Source organism: Bubalus bubalis, chromosome 1 (genome assembly GCF_019923935.1).
Source record: "Bubalus bubalis isolate 160015118507 breed Murrah chromosome 1, NDDB_SH_1, whole genome shotgun sequence".
NCBI classification, from domain to species: Eukaryota; Metazoa; Chordata; class Mammalia; order Artiodactyla; family Bovidae; genus Bubalus; species Bubalus bubalis.
The window spans coordinates 104,012,006-104,037,331 of NC_059157.1; the positions used below are offsets into that span (position 1 = coordinate 104,012,006).

The following is a 25,326-nucleotide window of genomic DNA, read 5'->3' on the forward strand; positions in this document are numbered from 1 at the left end:
TTTTTTTTGTATCTGAGTAAATCATAATACATCTTCCATAGAAGAAGAATATGTCATTTTGTAGGTGGTGTAGCTAGATATCCCTTCTAGGAAGTAAGAGACAATAACACGATTTATTGAACAACACACAGAATTTTATTGCCAACTCAAATTTTAAGCTTACCAAATAGTTGTAGTTACCTCAGGGCTGCAAGAGACTGTCTCATTTTACTGTGTGCATTTACTGCCTGAATTTGTTGTTATAAGCATGTACTTTGTAACGAAAACTTTTTTTTTCTAGCAGGTAACTCTTTCAGACAGTTCACAGGAATGTTGTGTCAGTCTTTACATTCTTTAGCACCTTAAAGATTAAAACATTCTTTGAATTCAAGATAAGTACCCTGATGCTGGGAAAGACTGAAGACAGAAGGAGAAGAGGGCGACAGGATGAGATGGCTGGATGGCATCACTGATTCAATGGACATGAACTTGGGCAAACTCTGGGAGATGGTGAGGGACAGGGAAGCCTGGGGTGCTGCAGTCCATGGGATCGCAAAGAGCTGGACGCTACTTGGCAACTGAACAACAAGCTTGATACATAGATCAAGCTGAGCTGAGGATTAGAAGACAAATTGAATGTGTTATTTCAAGTTTGCAGCTGGAAGCGTGAGCTGACATTTTAACAGATTGCTGGACGGCCTTTGATAGTCTTTGCTTTTGGAGTTCTCTTCACATTATAAAAGTGCACTGAGGAGAAGTATCTTTGGTTCTCCAGTTTCTCTGAAATCAGGAGACGCTGCTACCCTTTGCAGTGGCTTCCCAGAGTGCCTTTTGATCCAGTTTTCCATCAGGTGGGCAAAATGGACAGGGTCTGGCAGAATGCCTGTTGCTGATGCTAAGGGACTAGATGACTGGCCCTCCTTTTCTAAGTACTCACTATTTTAAATTTCTATTTAGTTAAAGTTCCATTTGTCAACAATTCACATTAAGCTATAAGGACACATTTTCCTGCACAGTCTTAGGCAAAGAAACATTGTCCTTTTTAAAGTTTATGACACTAAAAATATATAGGGTACATCTGAACAGCAGAGCCCAAGACTGTTCCTTTGGATGGTCCTGCTGTGATAAATGCTTTAGTGGACTGATTAGCAATCCAAGAGAGATCAAAGAAGGAAGTGTACATTCACAAAATAATTTCTTTGATCCAAAAAGTATGTGACAGAACATAAGCCAGATATTTGCGCGTATACGTGGGTGGGTGGAGGTAACCCACACGCGGACCGATGAAACTCCCATTGTAAGCACTGCACTGCGCCTGCGTGGGCTGTGGCCCCCTGTCCACCACAGACTCCTTACCCAAGGGCCGAGCATCTGAGTGCTGCACGGCCGAGTCACAGCAGTGTGAACATCTGGAAATCTGGAAGAATTTCAGCTACCTTCCTACGGAGCTGCTCTCGCCTCTCTTCTTTTTCTCTTTCCTCTTTTGTAAATTTTGCAAACTTCTTCCATGTCTGAAACGTGATCCAGAGAATCCTCCTTTAAAAAGAGAAAAAGTGATATACTGAGGAAAAGTTAACTTTCCATCAATCTGTGCTGAAAACTTTAAAAAAATCACCTTTATTGTGAATAAAATGTTATAGGAAAGGTACGGAAGTCACAGTTGGGATTCAGACAGTATGAACACGGTGAAGAGAATGAAGCAGCAGAAGCGGGTGGGAGTGACTGACAGGTTCTTCTCTTCTGTCGGTGGTCAGGGGAACCCTCTGTGAGAAGAGGACATCTGAGCCGAGCACCCGGTGGCCTCTTGAGTGCACCGGCCAGGGGACGCGCTCCTCAGGGGGTCTGGCCCCAGCCTGCACCTTACGGGTGAGGTGGGACTAGAGGAGCGGGGGCTCAAGCAGCCAAAGCGCTTGTGGTGGAGATGCTGGGAACCTGCTGCAGCCTGTGCAGCACACGCCAGTTACAAGCATCGATGTCCTGGTGCTTGGACATATATGGTTTAAAAAGCCCACTGAGATTTTAAAAAACCTCACCTCCAATGGTCTTGAATTTTAGTTGAGGAAAAAAACACCCTTGGGTCAGGATCTGAAAACATGGTCCAGAGGCTCACGTGTTGAAGCGGGGGTGTCTGCTGTCATAGGGAGACAGGCGATGGCCTGTTAGGATAGCATGACTACGGGATTCCTTAGTGCCCACTCCAGCTTTGCCACAGGGATAGAAAAGTAGCCCAGTCTCTGCCCAAATAGGGTTTAACCTGGCGAACAGATCACCTCAGTGCTGCAGGGAGCTATGGTGCTGGAGATCCTGCAGGGTCCTTACTGCCTGGTCTGGTAGTGAGGAGCATCATAAGGTTTTGAAAGAGATGATGTCTGAACTTTTTAAAATTTGATATATGACTGTTTCATTTGTATTTTTAGTGGCAGTTGAGGTAAAGTGACAATTTAAGTAGTAATTGCTTTTATTTACATTGTAATATTACATACTTACTATAAAGTGGTATTTATAAACCGAATGCTAATTGTTTATAATCTCCAAAACTTTTTTTTTCATGTTAAAAGTGAAGTGGCTCAGTCGTGTCCGACTCTTTGCGACCCCATGGACTGTAGCCTACCAGACTCCTCAGTCCATGGGATTTTCCAGGCAAGAGTACTGGAGTGGGGTGCCATTTCCTTCTCCAGGGGATCTTCCCAACCCAGGGATCGAACCTGGGTCTCCCACATTGTAGGCAGACGCTTTACCGTCTGAGCTACCAGGGAAGCCCTGTTATTTTCATGTTATTTTTCTTTATATTAATAGATTCCTACAAGATACTTGGTGTGATTCCTGTGCTGTACAGTAAATACTTGTTGCCTATTTTATGTTCAGTAGTTTGTGTCTTAATCTCATACTCCTAATTTGTCCCTTCTCCCTTCTTTTTCTCGTTTGTAGCCATAAGTTCGTTTTCTCTGTAAGTCTGTTTCTGTTTTGTGTATACTTTCATGTGTATTATTTTAGATGCCACATAAAAGTGATATCATATAGTTTTCTCCGATTTAATTCACTTAGTATGATAATCTCTATGTCCATCCATGTTGCTGCAAGTGTCAATATTTCACTCTTTTTCAATGACTAGTTAATATTCCCTTGTGTGAATGAAATATTACTCAGCCATCTTCTTAAGCCAGTTACCTGTTGATGGGCACTTGATTTGCTTCTTTCTATGTCTTGGCTATTGTAAACTGCTACTGTGAACTTTGGAGTGCATGTATCTTTTTGAATTAAAATTTTCATTTTTTCTGGATATATACGCAGGTGTGGGATTGCAGGATCATATAGTAGCTTTAGTTTTGAGAGGGTAACGGGTAGGAAGGCCAGGGGTCCCCAAGTAGAGGAAATAAACTGCAAGTGGCAGACTTTTTTCCTTTCTCTATTCAAAATTAGAAGGAGGTTTCTTTTCAATTCTGTGTTGTCATGGCAACACCTGGTTCTCCCTTAAATTTTCTCAAACCTTGAGTTAATCAGTATGTTTTTCTTATGGAAATATTTTTCTTAAGCTATGTAAATGAGCTATGTATTTGCCTTGGAATCTGCCTTTCTTCAAGTGGGTTAGGCCTAAAGACTCAAACCTTGAACCTGTAATGGCTCAACAAACCAGAATGTCTTACTCATGGAAATGTTCTTAAGCTATGTTAATGAAACTAGGTATTTGCTTGGAAACCTGTCTTTCTTTAAGATTCATGTCAATTGTTTTAAGCTGGGGGATGACTCACCTTGTGCCAATGCTATCTCAAAATGCATGTTGTGGGAAAGGGGCCTGATGCAGCTCTCTCAGTTTCGAGGGGATTCTTTATCTGATCAGCAGCTTGCTAACAGATATATTACTCCTTGCTAAAAACAAACAAGGGGGGCACTCTTTTTGTCCCCTTCTGAAGTCTGTGTCAGAAGCTGCCTCTATTCCTTTATACTTTAATAAAACTTTATTACACAACATCTTCGAATGATCAAGCCTCCTGTCTGACTCTGGATCGAACTCCTCTCCTCCAGAGGTCACGAATCCCCCTGTGGCTCATGGCTAGCAGCTGCAACCTTTCAGTTTCATAAGGAACATCCCTCCTTCCATAGTGGATGCACCAGTTTACAAGTCCCATCAACAGTGTACAAGGTCTCTCCACAGCCTCTCCAGCATGTCTTATTCATAGACTTTCTGATGATAGTCATTCTGACTAGTATGAGGTGATACCCTGTAGCTCTGATTTGCATTTCTGTAATAAATGAGTATCTCTTTTTGTGCCTGTTGGCCTTCTGTTTGTCTTCTTTGGAAAAGTGTCTCTTTAAGTCTTCTGCCCACTTTTTGATTGGATTGTTTGATTTTCTATATTGACTTGTATGAGCTGTTTACATTGGATGTTAAACCCCTGTTGGTCACATCATTTCAAACATTTTCTCCCATTTTGTAGGTTCTTTTTGTTTTGTTGACAGTTTCCTTAGCTTGTGCAAAAGCTTTTAAGTTTGATTAGTTCCGATTGATTAAATCTTGCTTTCATTTCTTTGGCCTTGGGAAACATTGCTATGATTTATGTCAAAGAATGTTTTTACTATGTTCACTTGTCTTAAAGTGTTTAAACCATTTTATTTATGTATATGGTGTGAGGGAATGTTCTAATTTCATTGATTTACATGTAACTGTCTAGCTTTCCCAACACCATTTGTTGAAGAGACTGTTTCCCCCCCCCCCCCCCTTCATGGTATATTCTTGCCTCTTTTATCACAGATTACTTGACCATAGGTGCATGGGTTTATTTCTGGTCTATTTTGTTCCATTGATTTGTAAATCTGTTTTGTTTATTTCGATTACTGTAGGTTTGTAGTATTGTCTGAAGTCTGGAAGGGGTTGCCTCTCCAACTTTGTTCTTTTTTCTCAGAATGGCTTTAGCGATTCTGGGTGTTTTGTTGTTCCATATCAATTTTAGGATTATACTACTACTGTGAAAAGTATCATGGGTATTTTGATAGGGAACACATTAAATCTGTAGATTTCTTTGGGTAGTATGGCCATTTTAACAATATTCTTCCAATCCAAGAGCACAGGATATCTTTCCATTTCCTGAGTCATCTTCAATTTCCTTTGTCAATGTTTTATACATTTCTGCAAATAGGTCTTTCACCTCCTTGTATGTTTGGTCTTAGGTATATTATTTTTTAGATGAGATTTTAAACAGGATAGTTTTTTAACGTTCTGGTACTTCACTATTAGTGTAAAGAAATGCAACAGACTCCTGTTGTATCATTTTTTTATCCTGTTACATTGCTGAAGTCATTTACTCTAATAGTTTTTGTTTAGAGACTTTGGGTTCTCTGCAGTGACAATTTTACCTCTTCCCTTCAAATCTGGATACTTTTATTTTTCTTGTCTGATTGCTGTGGCTAGGATTCAAATTCGATACTGAAAAGTGGTGAGAGTGAGCATCCTTGTCTTGTTCCTGAATTTAGTGGGAAGGTTTTCATTTTTTCAGCACTGAGTATTATGTTGGCTGTAGATTTGTTGTAAATGACCTTTATTATGTTGAGAAATGTTCCCTCTGTACCCACTTTGGTGAAAGTTTTATCATGAATGGATGTTGAATTTTGTTATATATATTTTTCTGCATCTATTGAGATGATCATGTGGTTTCTGTCTTTCCTTTTGTTAATGTAGTGTATCACACTGATTTGTATATGCTAAACCATTCTTGTGGTCCTGGAATGAAGCCAGCTTGTAAATTCTGTCTGAGTACTGCTACCCAACTTTGTTGTTTCTGTTTGCTCCCCTTATTTTCAGTCTGTCTTTTGCCCTAAAGTGAGTCTCTTTTTAGGCAGCATAATGCAGGTTTTTGTTTTTTAAATCCAGTCTGCACTCTGTTTTTTTCATTAAAGCATTTTGTCCATCAGCGTTCAAAGTAATTATTGATCGGTATATACTCATTGCCATTTTTAATCTTTGTTTTCCAGTTTTTTTAGTTCTTGTTTTTCTTTTTTGTGGTTTAATGATTTTCTTTTATAATATGCTTTCCTTTCTTGTTTCTGTGAATCTATTGTGTTTTTTGTTTGTGGTTATCATGGAGTTAAATTATGTTGACCGACCCAGAAATATATCTACTTGTTTTAAACTAATAGTCATTTAAATTTAAACACATTCTAAAAGATCTATATTTTTATACTCTCCCCACCCATGTTTTGTGATTTTTATGTCTTACTTTACATCTTCATGTTTATCCTTTTATTGTTTATTGAAGTTATAATCTCTTTAAAAATTTTTTCATTGTTTTTTAATCTATGTACTGGCTTATTTCAGTTCAGTCGCTCAGTTGTGTCCAACTCTTTGCGACCCCATGAATCGCAGCACGCCAGGCCTCCCTGTCCATCACCAACTCCCAGAGTCCACACAAACCCATGTCCATTGAGTTGGTGATGCCATCCAACCATCTCATCCTCTGTCATCCCCTTCTCCTCCTGCCCTCAATCTTTCCCAGCATCAGGGTCTTTCCAACGAGTCAGCACTTCGCATCAGGTGGCCAAAGTATTGGAGTTTCAGCTTCAACATCAGTCCTTCCAATAAACACCCAGGACTGATCTCCTTTAGGATGGACTGGTTGGATCTCCTTGCAGTCCAAGAGACTCTCCAAGACCACAGTTCAAAAGCATCAATTCTCCGGAGCTCAGCTTTCTTTATAGTCCAACTCTCACATCCATACATGACCACTGGAAAAACCATAGCCTTGACCAGATGGACCTTTGTTGGCAAAGTAATGTCTCTGCTTTTTAATATGCTGTCTAGGTTGGTCATAACTTTCCTTCCAAGGAGTAAGCATCTTTTAATTTCATGGCTGCAGTCACCATCTGCAGTGATTTTGGAGCCCAGAAAAATAAAGTCAGCCACTGTTTCCACTGTTTCCCCATCTATTTGCCATGAAGTGATGAGACTGGATGTCATGATCTTAGTTTTCTGAATGTTGAGGTTTAAGCCAACTTTTTCACTCTCCTCTTTCACTTTCATCAAGAGGCTCTTTAGTTCTTCTTCACTTTCTGCCATAAGGGTGGTGTTATCTGCATGAGGTTATTGATATTTCTCCTGGCAATCTTGATTCCAGCTTGTGCTCCCTCCAGCCCAGTGTTTCTCATGATGTACTCTGCATATAAGTTAAATAAGCAGGGTGACAATATACAGCCTTGATGTACTCCTTTTCCTATTTGGAACCAGTCTGTTGTTCCATGTCCAGTTCTAACTGTTGCTTCCTGACCTGCATACAGGTTTCTCAAGAGGCAGGTCAGGTGGTCTGGTATGCCCATCTCTTCAAGAATTTTCCACAGTTTATTGTGATCCACACAGTCAAAGGCTTTGGCATAGTCAATAAAGCAGAAATACATGTTTTTCAGGAACTCTCTTGCTTTTTCCATGATCCAGCAGATATTGGCAATTTGATCTCTGGTTCCTCTGTCTTTTCTAAAACCAGCTTGAACATCTGGAAGTTCATGGTTCACGTATTGCTGAAGCCTGGCTTGGAGAATTTTGAGCATTACTTTACTAGTGTGTGAGATGAGTGCAATTGTGCGGTAGTTTGAGCATTCTTTGGCATTTCCTTTCTTTGGGATTGGAATGAAAAGTGACCTTTTCCAGTCCTGTGGCCACTGCTGAGTTTTCCAAATTTGCTGGCATATTAAGTGCAGCACTTTCATAGTGTCATCTTTCAGGATTTGAAATAGCTCTCCTGGAATTCCATCACCTCCACTAGCTTTGTTCATAGTGATGCTTCCGAAGGCCCACTTGACTTCACATTCCAGGATGTCTGGCTCTAGGTGAGTGATCACACCATCGTGATTATCTTGGTAGTGAAGATCTTTTTTGTACAGTTCTTCTGTGTATTCTTGCCACCTCTTCTTAATATCTTCTGCTTCTGTTAGGTCCATACCATTTCTGTCCTTTATTGAGCCCATCTTTGCATGAAATGTTCCCTTGGTGTCTCTAATTTTCTTGAAGAGATCTCTAGTCTTTCCCATTCTATTGTTTTCCTCTATTTCTTTGCACTGATCGCTGAGGAAGGCTTTCTCTCTCCTTGCTGTTCTTTGGAACTCTGCATTCAAATGGGTATATCTTTCCTTTTCTCCTTTGCTTTTTGCTTCCTGTCTTTTCACAGCTATTTGTAAGGCCTCCTCAGACAGCCATTTTTCTTTTTTGCATTTCTTTTTCTTGGGGATGGTCCTGGTTTATTTGAATGATCTTCAATCCTTAACTATATGTTTCATCTTCCTGTTGGGAATTTTCCTTTTCTGTGAATTCTTCTTTCCATGTAGAGAAGACCTTTCAACATTTCTTTTAGGTTAGGTTTGGTATTGCTGAATTCTTTTAGTGTTTGCTTGTCTGAGAAATTCTTCTCTCTTCTTCTGTTCTAAATGTTAATCTTGCTGGGCAGAGTATCCTAGTTTGCAGGTCTTTCTCTTTCCGAACTTTGAATATATCATGCCACTTTCTTCTGGCCTGCAGTTTCTGCAGAGAAATCAGCTGATAGCTTTATGGTTTTTTTTTTTTTTAAATAACTGTTTTTCTCTTGCTGCCTTTAGAACCCTAAGCTCTGCCATTTTAATTATGATATGTCGGTGTGGGTCTCTTTGGGTTTATTCCGTTTGGGACCTTTTGTGCTTCCTGTACCTGAATATCTTTTTCCTTGTTTAGATTTGGGAAGTTTTCAGCCATCATTTCTTCAAATACATTTTTGACCCCTTTCTCTTTCCACTTTCTGAAATGCCTGTTATATGTAGGTTGGCACATTTTATATTATCCCATAGATCTCATATGTTTTGTTCATCTTTTTTTCATTTGTGTTTGCTATTATGATTGGGTGATTTCCATTGTTCTATCTTCCAGATAACCTATTCTGCTATCCATTGCTTCCAGATTGCTTTTTATCTTGGAAACGGAATTATCTATCTTTGATTGGTTGAATTTTTTTTTTTTTCATTTCTAGTTCCTTATAGTTCTGTGTTTATACTGGTTATCTTTCTTAATTTAGTTAGCATTTTTATTATTATCAATACCTTTCTGAACTCAAGGTCTGGTAGAGTGGTGAGCTCTGTTTTATTATTTGTTCTTTTAGGGGACTTCTCTTGCTCTTTTAATTGGGAGTAGTTCCTCTTCCTTTTCACTTAAATTTTCTGTCTCCATGTATTTAGTTATCCACTGTGGTCTTGAAGGAGTATTTCTGTGTGAGAGATGCCTGTGTAGACTGTGTGTCCAGTGTTTTTGGGGAGAGAACAGGTTTTGATATGAAAGCAGCCGTGTCTGTCCTCAGGGTGTGACAGCCATTGTCACCTTGATGGAGGTGCAGGGGGAGGACTGACTTTCTGCTCTGTGCAGTCACTAGCCTGTCAGGTTACCAGTCGCCGGAGTAGAAGCCCTGAGGCTCAGGTTCCATTCTCCTTGAGTGCATGCCCTGCCCCAGAGGAGGGGAGTGCTGGAGTAAGCGGGGCTCATGCACTTACAGGGCACTGATGCACCACCTAAGCAGGCGACCTGGGCCTCACTCAGATGCAGGCCAAGGTCTCTTTCCCCACTGTGTCTGTCCCAGATCTAGTGCAAGCTGTAGTGTGGAGTGGGTGGGGCCGGTGCATCTGCTAGGCTGGAGCTGAGGGTCAGGGCACTGTGGCTGCAGGAATTGAGGTATCTGGGCTGCTTCTGTGGCAGCCTTCTCCCAGGACCTGTCTGCCCCAGACCCAATGCTAAGGTGTGGTGTGGAGTGGGTGGGAGTTGGGGTGCTCTGGGAGAGGGACCCTGGTGTGCTCCTGTGGCATCGCTGGAGTGCGCTCTGACAGTGGTCGCCACCACCCTACTTGGATCACATCCCCCTGGGCTGTCTCTAGATGAGCCTCCTCCCTGGGCCTGGTTGACCCCCATGCAGTGCAGGGGTGTTCACCCCATTTGGATTAGTGAGTCTGGCAAGGCAGCAGCTACCAATGCAAGGCTCTCTCTGCCCTGGTTGTTGGCAAGCCAACTTACGTGCACTCCTTGTGAATAGACTTAGGCTTCTCCAGCCCTTCTATTTGTTCCAGTGATTCTCTCAGCAGCCAAAGGGGCTTGTCTCCTCTGCACAGAACCCCAGGACTGGCATGCCCAGCTACAGCTCAGCCTACTCACTCCCTAGGGCAAGGGTCTGCCCATAGGGACCTTCTCTTCCTTTCAGATCTGCCCCCAGGGGCCCAGGTCCTGACCCCAGTGCCTTTTTCCTGTACTGCCCTGTTAAGTGGAGATCTTTTTTGGAACTTTGGTTGTACAGAGTTCTTCTGATGGTTTCTATTAGTGTTCTGTGAGAACTGTTCCATGTGTAGACATATTTTTGATGTGCTTGTGGGGAGAAGTGAGTTCTATGTCCTCCTACTCTGCCATCTTGATCCATCCTGAACTGAATTTTTATCAGGCAAAGAAAAGGCTTTCCTAGAAGAGGGCATGTCTTGAGTAAAGGCAGAGGCAAGAATAGCTAAGTTTATATTTTCATAAGTAGTGGCATAGATGGGACTTATTCTGGCTTCTTGACCCTCTACTAATGAAGCCCCCCTAGAATGCATTTCAGCCCCCATTAATTTTATGGCTGATAGTTGATGTTTCTGATAATGCTGATTTTTTTTTTTTTTTGGTGGAGGTATTACTGTTCAGTTAAAAATGGCTTCAAGGAGTGGAGTGCTTCATTTTATTTCTTCTTTCATCCATCTAGCATCCATTTCGATCACTGATAGCTTCCTCTACTCAGCTCCATGACCCCCACTACCAGACCTTGACCCTATCTCCCACTCTCACCTGCTTTTCACACCTTTTTTCTGGCAACACTCCCATTTTCTGACTTCTGCATTTTAGCTACTACTGTTCTATCCTAACAACTCTGCCTCTTGGGGGAATTTTCTGCCTACATTTGTCTTTCTTCCTCTGAACTCCTAAAGCATATGGTCACATTCACTTATTTTGTGCTTATTATAGTCTTACCTACCTACCCATCTATATCTGTCTACATCTACCTACCTTCCTACATCCATTCACGTGAAGTCCTTGACAAACTTTCACAAACTCCTTGACAATTTGTGTGAAGTTGTATGTAATGTGCATATGTGCATTTTTTAGAGAGCAGGCCTGTGACTTTCATTACTGCCTCACAGGGGCCTTTGATTCCAAAGTGGTAAAGAACTACAGTATCAAGGCAATACCAGAAAAATAAGGAGTACTAGCTCAGCTGAGAAGAACTGGCCAAGTGCATAGCCAAGCTCTAAACACAGAGCTACACAAAAACTACTGATAATGAGAAACTCACGTCTGGAGACATCTCTTAGTCCTGCCATGTATAAAATATCAGATTTGTTAACATTATAAATCTATCCAATTACAAATTATATATACCTAGAAGTGATTTAGATATGTAGAATTAAACCTCATGGTCTTATTAGGAATCATCTTTCTCAGGAGTACTGAGATTTTTCATCCACAGCTTTTCTGTACAATATTCTTTCATTCAAATAAAGTTAAATTAAGAACTCAATATCAATTTTTAAGTGTTAAAAGTTCCTTTTAAAAGATCTGTGACTAAATGTTAGTGTCACTCCAGCAATAAAACATCCATTCATGTACCAAAAATCTATCATGCAACCATGTACTAGGCTTTGTCATGCTGAGGATACAGCTGCAAGCAAGATGTGATGGGGACTGACAGATGATAAACATGTAAACAGTAAATGACAATTTCAGGGTCTTCAGTGCTGTGAAGAAAATAGGGCCGGTTACTGGAGAGAAACGAATGCAGGCAGTTGGCGTGCTTTTGAGAGGAAGCCCGATTGGTGAGGAGCTCTGGGGCATGCGAGAGCTGTGATGCAGGTTGAGTGTTTGTCCAAGGAACGCTGAGGGAGGCTAGTGGGGCTGGACCGCGTGAACAAGGTGTGGAGCAGGAAGAGATGAAGTCCCTGCAGTACTTTTACACTGAGTAGATGCTGGCTGAGACTCTTGTTGACTGCATGGATTCACGCACTGATTTTTTTACCTTACACTCCGAGTAGGACCACTATCTCACTACTGTATTTTAGTTTACAAATGAGATTGAATTAGAAAAGTGGGGAAGAAGACTGACTTAGCAAGAAGAGAATGATTTAGAGTCAGAAATCCTCAAACCTGATTTGGAGTCCAGGCTCCACCATCTGTTATTCGGGGAATTCACCGACCAAGTGTAACTTCAGTTTCTTTACCTGAAAATGCAACTCCTGACATACCACGACCCCCTCCGAAGCCTACACTCATCAGGTGAGACGGTGTGTGTGAAAGCCCTCTCACTGCCCCCATGCTGCATCAGGCAGCTGCCTCAGTCAATCTCTCAGTCTGTTTTTGGCAGCTGAGAAACAGAAAACACAGATTTGGACAAAAAGGGTATTTAATAATAAGGTACTAACAACAACAACAAAAAAACAGCTATTATTTTGGGTCAGCAGCGCACTGACGGCATTAACTGAGCTCCTTTGTTACCTTGTTTAGTCCTCACAACAACCCCTAAGATGGTCTGCAGTTATCCTCATTTTATAAAAAGAGGAACAGGGAGGTTCAAATGTGAGCATTTATTCAGAGGCAGGCCCTCTGAATACCTTCATTCATTGCCTATTTATTTTAGACAAAATTAGAATCAACTTGCTTATGTTTTCCCAGCCCACAGATTTTAGTACTTATAAATTAAACAAGGTTTTGCTGGAGGTGGGCACCCCACTGGCAACACGATAGAAACACATTAAAAAAAAAAAAAAAAAGATACACACACACCACATACACACAAATGAAAGCAAAGCAACCAAAAATGAATCGATAGAGAAAAGGGACATACACCTTCACAACAGTCTTCACACCTCAGAACCTGAGGGTGAAACTCCACATTAACTGTAAGAAATGACATTAAATCACCAAGAAAGGACAAATCATTTGCTTACTTTCCAAGGGAAGTACCTAATGAAGTTTAGAATATTTTTATCCAAAATGCTTAAGACTTAGAAAACAAATAATGTACTTAGTAGTAGTGTTAGTCGCTCAGCCGTGCGACCCCATGGACTGTAACCCTCTAGGCTCCTCTGTCCGTGGGGTTCTCCAGGCAAGAATTCCGGGGTGGGTAGCCATTTCCTGCTCCAGGGGATCTTCCTGACCCAGGAGTCAAACCCAGGTCTCCTGCACTGCAGGCAGATTCTTTACCATCTGAGTTACAGGGAAGTCCTGGTGTACTTATATGGAATAGTTTATTCCCCAAAGACACTGAATTAAATAAGTCATCACTGTATTATAAATATTAACAGGACATATGATTCTATTTATATAAAACTCCAAGTCTTGAAGACTTCATACTTAGGAGGTAAAAATAAAGAAGTGCAAGGATGTGTTTATCATAAAGGTCAGGAGAGTAGTTTACGTCTGTGAGGAGACAGTGGGACCTGTGATGAGGGAGGAGCCCGCGGGGGCTTCTGGGGTCCACAGTGTCCTACCCCTCAACCTCAGGGGCGGTGGCGGTGGCGACAGGAGCATCATCCCCTTTATGGTGCTCATTCAGCTTGCTGGTATGAGTTAAGCACTTTTCTGTATTTGCGTTATATTTCACAATAAAGAATATTTGTAAAAACAAAAGGTAAAACTATATGACAAAGAACACAGTACCTCTGCTTCTGTGCCTTTGCATGTATATCACATTTCACACTATTTGCTGACCCATCCTGTGAGATGGGAGGCAGGCATCATCTTCCCCCTCCTCTTCATTTTAAAGAGGGGGACCCTGGAGTTCCAGGGGGTTACTCTCATCTTCACCCACAGAGTCAGGGGGCGAGCTGGGGCTGCTCACCCTGCTGGGCATTTCTGAGTGGTCAGCTCTTCTAGCCTCTGCCACGGGCAATTGTGAAATTGTGAGTGAATTTTCAGAGATGAAAACCTCACCTGTCACTGTGTTCCACCGCAATCTGGTGCTTGTTCTGAGAATCGACCCTGGCCTCCCTGACCATGTCACGCCAGGCCCTGAAAATCTTCTTCTGAAGAAAATGTATGCACAGTTTTCTTACTTCTTCGTCTAGATCAATCAGGTGCTGGGGATGAAGACGGGGGAAAAGTGAGGCATATAATATCACAGACAAAAAATTCGAGCAAATAGTACAAAAGAGAAAGAATCAAAACAAACAAAGGACACTGGAGGTATAAGGAGGCTACGGCAGCCAAGGCCATATCCTCTGTCATGGATTAAAGAGATAATGGAAGCAGAGGGGCAGAAACCCTTCTAAGACCGAGGGGGCAGGTTTCTAGTAAAATCACTTGAGCAATTATGGGACAAGAAACAGATTAGTATAAAAACAAAAGCTGATGTAGTGACACCTTACAGTTTATATGGATACTCTCTGTGTGAAAATAAATGTGCTTAAGGTTTTATACTAACAAAAAACTGATTTGACATTTTCAAATTCATTTCAAAGCAGTGGATTGAATTGCCTCTTCTATATTGTTCTTAAAAAAAACATAATGACTGTTGACATCTGGAGTACACCTACTTTTCTAGCATAGTGTTGGACAGAGACATGCATTTACAACTCATCCTTGTGGCCTTACCTGTAGCCAGCTCCGGATAACTCTCCTAAGCAATATTTGTGAATAAAATTGATCAGCCTGGGCCATCTTCTTAGCCAGGCTTTCCTGACTCCACTGGAACCAGGTCAGCAGGCATTTCCTCTGTAGGGTCAAAGAGTGATGCTCTTTGGCCACCTGGACAATGTTTTAAATGAGAAAAGGAAATTATCTCTTATATCCTAAATCATTTAAGGAAATACACATCACCTTGGCAAGTGATGCTGTAAACCCCACGTAGGCAGTTACTCTCTTAAGGACATTCATTTATGTCCTAAAAACTTTGACTGTGTTATATGGGGATTTTAGATTCACAGAATGCATAGCCTTTCAATGCTGACTCTCTGAAGACCACAATGACTGGCTGGTTATTAAGGAAATGGAACAAACAACCTCCAAAACCATTAGGTCACTTGCATTGAGTTTTGAAGTGGGTGGCTGGCAACACTCTGTTTTGATCTCCAGGAGCTTGGGCAGCAACTGCATAACAAACCTCTCTTTATTATGTACTTAACTACTGTCTAATTGAGGAAGTGCCAATACTTTCAATTTGTTTTGTAGAACGAGCTGTCACCAAGCTTTGAAATTTAGACATTATCAGTAAACCACAGAATCATTTGATAGAAAAATAACATGATGTATAATTTAATGTCTTACCAACTTAAAAGGCTCAGAGTATCATTCTATCAAAATAAACATACAACTCTGACTTTATAGATTTTAAAAAGTAACTGTTCCATTCTTGAAATGGAAAAAGCCTTTCTTTCTTAGTCCTCTCCAGAAAAATGGGCATGTTTTCTAAGCCTCGTCTTGCCACTGAGCAATGTGAATGTGACTGACCTGAATGAGTCCCTTGGCAGTCACACATACTGGCCAGTCACACACACTCCCAGGAGGTCTCTGTGGCACCTGGGAGCCAAAAGGCAAGAGGAGCCAGAAACACACTGCCTCCTACCCTCCCTTAGAGGAAAATACAAGAGAACCAGAGAGAAAAAGATAGTCAGAAGATGCCTTTAAAATTCTAAAAGTGGTTATTGGAACAAATGGAATATGGTACATGTGAGTTGTAGGGAAAATGCTAAATAACTCATCTGAAAACAACACAAAAATGCAGTATAAAGAAGCCAGTAACTGTTTAACTAGACCCTCTTTCATTCTTAATTTTTTCTATCCTTTCCTGGAAGTCAGCTCTGATGGATGAAGCAGCTACTGCTTCCTCTTACTATTCTCCAGCACTGGTACTTTTTTTTCTTTTTTTTTTTTTAACTTTCAGCTGGTGGTTGGTATCTACGTATCCCTCTGATTCCCACCCAGCACAGAAGACATGCCTGAACTGGGCAGGATTTTTGGAGGAAGGGGTTGCTGAGTTCCCTCCTAGCTTTGTGACCAATGTGCTGTATGACCTTAAGCAAGTGAGTTTTCCTTTCTGAGGCTCAGTTTCCTTACAAGTTGAAAGAGATGGGAGAGGATTACTAGTATTCTAACATTCTATTATCCTATGTGGTAGGCTGAACAGTGGCTCTCAGGATGGCCACAGGCTAATCCCTGGAACCTGCAGATATGTTACCTTACAAGGTAAAAGGGATTTTGCAGATGTGATTAAGTGAAGGATCTTAAGATGGGGAGATGGTCCTGGGTTATGTGGTAGAGCTCTAAATGTAATCACAAGAGTTCTTGTAAGAGGAATGAAGGAGGAACAGCATCAATATGAGATGTGACATCAAAGTAAGGGATCAAGAGAGAACCGAGGAAGTGGCTATGGGCAATGAAATGCAGGCAGCCAGTAGAAGCTGAAAACAGCCAGGAGACAAGATTCTCTCCCAGAACCTCCAGGAGGAACTTGTCCCTACTGACACTTTGACTTCAGCCCAGGAAGTCTGATTTTGGACTTATGACTAAAACAGAAATTTAAGATAATAAAATTTGTGTTTTAAGACACTGTTAGTGGTAATTTGTTACAACAGTATAGGTAACACACTTGTTGTTCAATACAGACTAGAGAGGTGGTTCTCAAAATGTGCTGCTAAGACTACTTGGATCAGAATCTCCTGGGCTACTTTTTTTTTTTCTTTTAAAAAATGTTTTTGGCCATGGCACGTGGGATCATAGTTCCTTGACTAGGGATTGAACCCGTGTCCCTTGCACTGGAAGGTGGTGACCACTGGGTCACCAGGGAAGGTCCTGGACTACTTTTAAAAAATGCAGATTCCCTGACACACCACCCCCACCACCCTGGCCAACAACCCAGAGCTACTGAGAACACCTGGGGGTGGAAACAGGAACATGCATTTTTACAAGCTTTCCAGATGGTTTTATGAATAGGAAAGTTTGGAAATGCTGGATTCATATCTGTGTTTTCCTGGTTTTAATTAGGTTTTTCTATATTTAAAGCCTATGCTGTCATTTTGAACTCAAACTCTGGTTTCTTTTTACATTCTTATAAATAAAATTTTAAAAACTTAATTTGGGGGTCTTCCTTGGTGGTCCAGTGGCTGACTTCAAACTCCCAATGCAAGAGGCATGGGTTCCATCCCTGGTCAGGGAACTAGATTGCGCATGCCTCAACTAAAGATCCTGCATGCCACAACAAGGACCCTGCACGGGCAGCGAATACCCCTTGCAGTACTGCAGCTACAACCTGGTGCAGCCAAATAAATACGTTAAAAAATTTGGTTATTCACCCATAGGTTATTTTCTTTGTAAATTTTATACCTTTGATTTTATTCAGTCAAAAACAGGGCCCAAAAAAGAAGAGCTGATAAGAATATAAGAGTGAGTTATTATACTCCCTGTCTGCTTTTTGTGTCTTTCAGTTCAGTCGCTCAGTCGTGTCTGACTCTTTGCGACCCCATGAATCGCAGCACGCCAGGCCTCCCTGTCCATCACCAACTCCCGGAGTTCACTGAGACTCACGTCCATCGAGTCAGTGATGCCATCCAGCCATCTCATCCTCTGTCGTCCCCTTCTCCTCCTGCCCCCAATCCCTCCCAGCATCAGAGTCCCTTCCAGTGAGTCAACTCTTTGCATGAGGTGGCCAGATAAAACTAGGAGCACACAAATGGATAGCAAACTATTTGATGTGACTAATCTTTGTGGTAGTATATTACAAGAAGCAAACTTCCATTCAAATTTCATTTCCACACTTGTTTACTACGTAGATTAAGGGTCGGCCCTCCCATATCATTATCAGGAAAATAATGTGGCTCAGCTGGAAAAAAATCCGCCTGCAACGTGGGAGACCTGGGTTCGATCCCTGAGTTGGGAAGATCCCCTGGAGAAGGGAAAGGCTACCTGCTCCAGTATTCTGGCCTGGAGAATTCCATGGACCGTATAGCCCATGGGGTCATAAAGAGTCAGACATGACTGAGTGACTTTTCACTTTGGGGCACAGATGGGGCAAAGCCTCCAGTAGGAGGGCTCTTCGTGCCCTCAGGCCTGACCACCATAAATTGGCCTTCTTAGCTGGTTTGGGATACTCAGTAGTTCCAGAACACTAAGAGGCAGAGGACAAAAAATCGCAGACATAGAAAAACAGTATGAGGGCATTTAGAAAAGATAAAAAGGAAAGAAAGTGTGAAAATAGAAGAGAACAAAGAGAATGAAGGGTGAACAGATTGGCTAGGGGAGGAAAAAGAGTAACCTGAGTCACATTCACAAAGGTATAACCTTCAAGGATTCTTATGATGTAGAGCATTATTGTTCATCTTTAATCCTAGTTTTCACAACCAAAATATTAGCCTTACTTTTCAGTATTCACGTGGCCAAATGTATAAACAACAGTGGTCATAACTAGTATGTATTACTGACCTTATTATGAAATAGAATTCTATGGATAACATTTCATCTATTTTGAGCTTTTGATTATTTAGTTAAATGCTCTGTTCTGTGCACTGGATAAATTTGAATTTCAGTGGTATTTGATTTATGGTAGAATGGATTACTATTCCTGATAATAGGACTAAACACCACAGCTTGCTTGTGATTTCATCCTGTCTCCCAATGGCATAGATAGCACCCCTTTCTCCCCTCAGTGACCCTGAGTTTGGCCCTATGACTTCCCGTGGCCAGTGGAATGTTAGTGGACATGATACAAGCCCAGGTTTCATAGGCGTTTACATAATTGGGTTTGGCTTTTGTACCTAAGACATTTGCCAGGTGAAAGCTTCCCCTGAAAAACAGGTGAAGCCAGTAAGAGAGGCTGTGGAGAGACCTGAACTCAACCTAAACTTTCTCACAAACATATGAGTAGGAAATGAATACTTGGATTGTAAGCCACAGAATTTTAGGGCTGTATGTTAGGCAGCTTTATTGCAGTAGAAATCTGATTAGTATACCTTATGGTAATGATTTCTCCTTTATTACATAGCTAGCTATACACTGCTGTTTTAGCTACACACACTGCTAAAATTGAGAGAGGCCTCTATCCATCCTGCTTTGGAGGTCTCTAATAAAAAATGAACTCTAGTTTTTTCTAATCTATTCAGTTACAGAAGTCTTTACCTACCTTGGAAGACCAAATTCAAACTGTTATCTGAAACAAATAAATATCCACACTCAATTCATTTATCTTTCTGACTTTTAAATCTCCAAACAACCTCCAAGGCCTAATTGGGTGTTTATTTGAAAGTCCCACCTGCTGGTTTAGGTGGGGGGGAGGTGGGTAAGTGTGACACTATACCTGGAGGTTTTGCATGCTTTGCATTTTTAGCCTCTTCCAAGGCTCCAGACCTTTCTTTCTTAGCAATACCCTTTCATAGTGTTCTTTGGCTATTGCTTCCAGCTGCTGGTTCCTCTTAATTCTCTTCTGCTTCTCTAGTTCTTTCTGGAAGAAAATAAAAAAGTAAAAATGCCATGGAGGAACCAAAATGGTGAGACAGGAAGCTACTAAACTTCCTTCCTCCCTTGGATGCATTGAATGTATAGCTACACATGGAGCAGTTCCCTCTGAAAGAAATCCAGAAACTAGCTGTGTGACTTTTCCATATCAAGCAAATGAGAAAATACCCACACTGATACATCAAAAATACTGACAGGAAAGACTGAGGCACAGTCTCACCATAAACTCCATCCCTGGCTCAGTGCCATATAATTGGGAGCGATGGCACTGAGCCATCCCAATCCACAGGGATTCCTCAGTGTCTCCACGAGAAATGAAGGGTTTGGACAGTACTTCTAGCATCCCGATTTTAAAGATAACCATTCAAGCAAGGGATGGGCGCCCCCAAACACCTAGCTCTGAAAGCCAATAAGGCTTGTGTCCATGAGACATACAAGACTGTAGCAAACAAAGAAACAGGTCTTAATGGATGTGAGGTACTCACTGTGGCTATGCTCCTACCATCAGTTCTGAGAAATCAGGCAAAAAAGTCTATCACCCAGTCTTTGCCTGAAAGGAATGTGACTGCATATTTTACAAGCTGCTGCTTGAGGGTTCAGATTCTAATTTAGCTTGCATCTAGGAGCTGGCTGAGATCCTTCCTAAAGGCTGACAGAGCCTTTAGGGACTTCCTCTGCTTTCTCCCTCTGGCTCATTCCAAAGGTAAAACCAGATTGCTAGCATTTCTCTGAAGGGAGCTAATATACATGTTGGCTTATACACGTTTTAGACGCTAACTTCAGTGATTGTCACCTGAGAGGGATGGGCCTCTGGGCTTTGATAGCCAATGGAACTTAGAATCACCAAGTCCCATAGGACTATGGCAAACAGATCAGATCAGATCAGCCACTCAGTCGTGTCCGACTCTTTGCGACCCCGTGAATCGCAGCACGCCAGGCCTCCCTGTCCATCACCAACTCCCGGAGCTCACTCAGACTCACGTCCATCGAGTCAGTGATGCCATCCAGCCATCTCATCCTCTGTGGTCCCCTTCTCCTCCTGCCCCCAATCCCTCCCAGCATCAGAGTCTTTTCCAATGAGTCAACTCTTCACATGAGGTGGCCAAAGTACTGGAGTTTCAGCTTTAGCATCATTCCTTCCAAAGAAATCCCAGGGCTGATCTCCTTCAGAATGGACTGGTTGGATCTCCTTGCAGTCCAAGGGACTCTCAAGAGTCTTCTCCAACACCACAGTTCAAAAGCATCAATTCTTTGGCGTTCAGCCTTCTTCACAGTCCAACTCTCACATCCATACATGACCACAGGAAAAACCATAGCCTTGACTAGATGGACCTTTGTTGGCAAAGTAATGTCTCTGCTTTTGAATATGCTATCTAGGTTGGTCATAACTTTCCTTCCAAGGAGTAAGCGTCTTTTAATTTCATGGCTGCAGTCACCATCTGTAGTGATTTTGGAGCCCAGAAAAATAAAGTCTGACACTGTTTCCACTGTTTCCCCATCTATTTGCCATGAAGTGGTGGGACCGGATGCCATGATCTTCGTTTTCTGAATGCTGAGCTTTAAGCCAACTTTTTCACTCTCCTCTTTCATTTTCATCAAGAGGCTTTTGAGTTCTTCTTCACTTTCTGCCACAACGGTGGTGTCATCTGCATATCCAAGGTTATTGATATTTCTCCTGGCAATCTTGATTCCAGCTTGTGTTTCTTCCAGTGCAGCATTTCTCATGATGTACTCTGCATATAAGTTAAATAAGCAGGGTGACAATATACAGCCTTGACGTACTCCTTTTCCTATTTGGAACCAGTCTGTTGTTCCATGTCCAGTTCTAACTGTTGCTTCCTGACCTGCATACAAATTTCTCAAGAGGCAGATCAGGTGGTCTGGTATTCCCATCTCTTTCAGAATTTTCCACAGTTTATTGTGATCCACACAGTCAAAGGCTTTGGCATAGTCCATAAAGCAGAAATAGATGTTTTTCTGGAACTCTCTTGCTTTTCCATGATCCAGCGGATGTTGGCAATTTGATCTCTGGTTCCTCTGCCTTTTCTAAAACCAGCTTGAACATCAGGAAGTTCACGGTTCACATATTGCTGAAGCCTGGCTTGGAGAATTTTAAGTATTACTTTACTAGCATGTGAGATGAGTGCAATTGTGCAGTAGTTTGAGCATTCTTTGGCATTGCCTTTCTTTGGGATTGGAATGAAAATGGACCTTTTCCAGTCCTGTGGCCACTGCTGAGTCTTCCAAATTTGCTGGCATATTGAGTGCAGCACTTTCACAACATCATCTTTCAGGATTTGGAATAGCTCAACTGGAATCCCATCACGTCCACTAGCTTTTAAATAGGCACAGAAGGACTCCAGCCCCATTGCCTTGGCCACCCAGCCCCAGGGCTCTACACCTGGGCTCAGTGAAAGGGAGCAGAAAAACACACATCTCCTACTTTCTCCCTGGAAGGGGCTTAACTATATACATTATATATATACACTATATATGTATACTTAACTACATAAATATATATATATACACACACACTCAGCAGAGGTGCTGCTTGAGGGTACAGCTTCTAATCAGTGTGCATCAAGGTATGACCGAGAGCCTTTCTTTGGTGACACTGATAGGTCTGGACACATACTCAAACAGGCGGAGCTACTGAAGACAAAGACAGTGGCCTTGACAATCACAAAGGTTTGAGAGACAACCAGGAATCTGGGCCAGGCTGACTGATGAGTTCATCTTCTTGAGACCACTCTGTCAAGACTAGGAGAGGTGACTTTAATGTACAGAAACCAACACCAAGAGTCAAGAAAAATAAAGAAAAAGAGAACTATGTTCGAAACAAAAGAGCAAGATAAACTTCCAGAAACCAATCTTAATGAAATGGAGATAAGTGATTTACCCAGTAGTGAAGTCACTCAGTCATGTCCAACTCTTTGCAACCCCATGGACTGTTGCCTACGAGGCTCTTCCATCCATAGGATTTTCCAGGCAAGAATACTGGAATGGGTTGCCATTTCCTTCTCTAGGAGATCTTCCCAACCCAGGGATTGAACCCAGGTCTCCTGCATTGTAGGCAGACGCTTTACCGTCTGAACCATCAGGGAAGTCCAACTTACCCAATAGTGTTTTCAAAATAATGGTGATAAGGATGCTAACTGATGTCAGGAGAGCAATGCACAAAGTGAGAACTTCAACAGAGAGAGAAAATATAAAAAAGTACCAAACATAAATCACACAGCTGAAGAATACAATAATCAAACTGAAAAATTCAACAAAGGGGTTCAACAGCAGACTAGAAAACTGAAGGAAAAAAGATTCAGCCAGCTTACAGACAGAACAATGGAATACATCCAATCAGAGAAACAAAAAGAAAAAATAATGAGAAAAAGTGAAAATAACTTAAGGGACTAATGGGATATCATCAAAGGGAGAATATATATATCTTATAGGCATCCCAGAAAAAGAAAAGAGAACAAAGCTTATTCAGAGAAATACTGGCTGAAAACTTCCCTAACCTTGAGAAAGAAACAGATATCCAGGTTCAGGAAGCCCAAAAAGTATCAAATAAGATGAATCTAAAGAGACGCGCACAAAGACACTTTAAATTGTCAAAAATTAAAGACAAAGAATCTTAAAAACAATAGAGAAAAGTAACCTTTATACAAAGCCATTCCGTATACACTGATAGTACAAAACTATCAGTGGATTTTTCAGCAGAAACCTTGCAGGCCAGAGAAGTGGGATGTTATATCCAAGTCCTGAAAGAAAAAACTGCCAATTAAGAATATTCTACCCAGGAACAGTGTTCTCTAATCAGTAATATGAAAATATATTAAAGTATAAACTTACTAATAAAGGTAAATATATTGCTAAATGCAGAATACTCAGTATTGTAATGGTGACTCACTTAAAGCTGTAGTACAAGACAGAAGTATTAAAAACAACTAAATAATTTGATACACAATATAAAAAGATGTAAATTGTGACAGTAACACACATAGGGTGGCAGAAGTGTAAAAATACAGTTTTTGTATGCATTCAAAGTCATCAGCTTAAAGACTTATGACTACAAAATGTTTTATATAAGCCTTATGGTAACCACAAAGCATAAACTTACAGTAAATATACAAAATATAAATCATAGCACAATACATATAATCAAAAGAACTCGAGAGGAAGAAAGGAAAAAAGAAATTACAGAACAGCTAGAAAGTAATTAAAATGGCAAAATAGCAAGCCAACACCTATTAATAATTGCTTTAAATGTACATAGATTAAATCCTCATTCAAAAAACACAGATTAGTTGAATGGATAAAAAGATAGGACCTGACTACATGCTTTCAATGAGAGGCTCACTCCAGCTTTAAGGACACACATAGACTGAAAGTGATGGGATGGAGAAGACATTCTATGCAAACAGGTAGTTTGGATTGGAAGGAGAGCAGGGTAGCTATATTTATATCAGACAATATAGACATTAAGCCTATATAAAACTACAACAAGAGACATTAGATCATGATAAGTCAATCAAGAGGATGTAACAATTTAAATGACTTATGCACTCAACATTGGAGCACCTAAATATATATAAAGCAAATATTAACATTTTGAAGTGAGAAATAGGCAGAAATACAATAATAGTAGTGGATTTTGAGAAGCCACTTCCAACAATGGACAGATCATCCAAACACAAAATCAACAATGACATACTGGACTTAAATAACAAGTTAGATCAGATGGAATTAATAGACATACACAGAACATTTTATCCACTGGCAGCAGAATACATATTTTTCTCAAGTGTACATGGGACATTCTTCAGGATGGATCATATGTTAGGCCATAAAACAAGTCTTAATAAATTTTAAAAGACTGAAATCATATCAAGCATATTTTCCAACTTCAAAGTTATAAAATTAGAAATCAATATAAGAGGAAAACTGGAAAATTTACAAATATGTGGAGATTAAACAACATGATTCTGAACAACCAAGGGTCATAAAAGAAATCAAAAGGAAAAATAATAAAGAATCTGATAAAATGAAAATGGAAACACAACATACCTGAACTTATGGGATGCAGCAAAAGCAGTTCTACTAGATAAGTTTAAAGTCTTACATTAAGAAAAAGGATCTCAAATAAACAACCTGACTATACACCTCAAGGAACCAGAAGAACAAGCTAAGCCCAAACTTAGTAGTAGGAAGGAAATAAAGATTAAAACAGAAATAAATGAAATAGAGACTAGAAAGATGATTAAAAAGATCACAGATGCTAAGAACTGTTTTAAAAAAACAAAGAAAACCCCCCAGACAAACCATTAGCTAGACTAAGGGGAAAAAAGACAAAGTCAGAAATAAAAGACATTACTACAGAAAACTGAGAAATACTAAGAATCATTAAAAGCTACTATAAACAATTAAATGCCAACAAGTTGGATAACATAAGAAGAAATGGATAGATTCCTAGAAACATGCAACCTACTATGACTGAATCATGAAGAATCAGAAAACTGAACAGACTAATTACTGGTAAAGAGACTGAATCAGTGATCAAAATCTTGGATTTGACACCAAAAGCAAAGGCAACAAAAGCCAAAATAAATAAGCAGGACTACATCAAACTAAAAAGCTCTGTACAGGAAGGGAAACCAACAACACAATGAAAATACAACCTATGGAATGGGGGAAAATATTTGCAACCACATACCCAGTAAAGGGTTAATATCCAAAATATACAAGGAACTCATATAACTCAAAAGCAAAAAAACACAACAAAAAACTCATTTGAAAAAATGGGTAAAGGATCTGAACAGACTATTTTCCAAAGAAGACACACACAAGTGGCCAACAGGTATGTGAAAAAGTGCTCAATATCACTAATCATCAGGGGTATA

The 25,326-nt window shown here is 40.8% G+C and overlaps 1 protein-coding gene across 9 annotated transcripts in view; it reads right to left on the minus strand.

The window, feature by feature from the left end:
- Positions 1-112: 112 nt before the first annotated feature.
- CCDC191 (coiled-coil domain containing 191) overlaps positions 113-25,326 on the minus strand; it is a 101,749-nt gene continuing 76,535 nt past the window's right edge. For 7 of the 9 annotated variants that reach the window (XM_044941999.2, XM_044942002.2, XM_044941998.2 and 4 more), the window contains 4 exons: positions 19,272-19,415; positions 14,579-14,731; positions 13,919-14,064; positions 113-1,515 (listed from right to left, as the gene is read on the minus strand). In XM_044941999.2, the coding sequence (XP_044797934.2) occupies positions 1,371-1,515; positions 13,919-14,064; positions 14,579-14,731; positions 19,272-19,415 (588 nt within the window). In that variant the 3' untranslated portion in view covers positions 113-1,370. Of the gene's footprint in view, positions 1,516-13,918; positions 14,065-14,578; positions 14,732-19,271; positions 19,416-22,479; positions 23,188-25,326 lie in introns of those variants that run through there. The other 2 variants (XM_044942006.2, XM_044942018.2) reach the window with 2 other exon arrangements.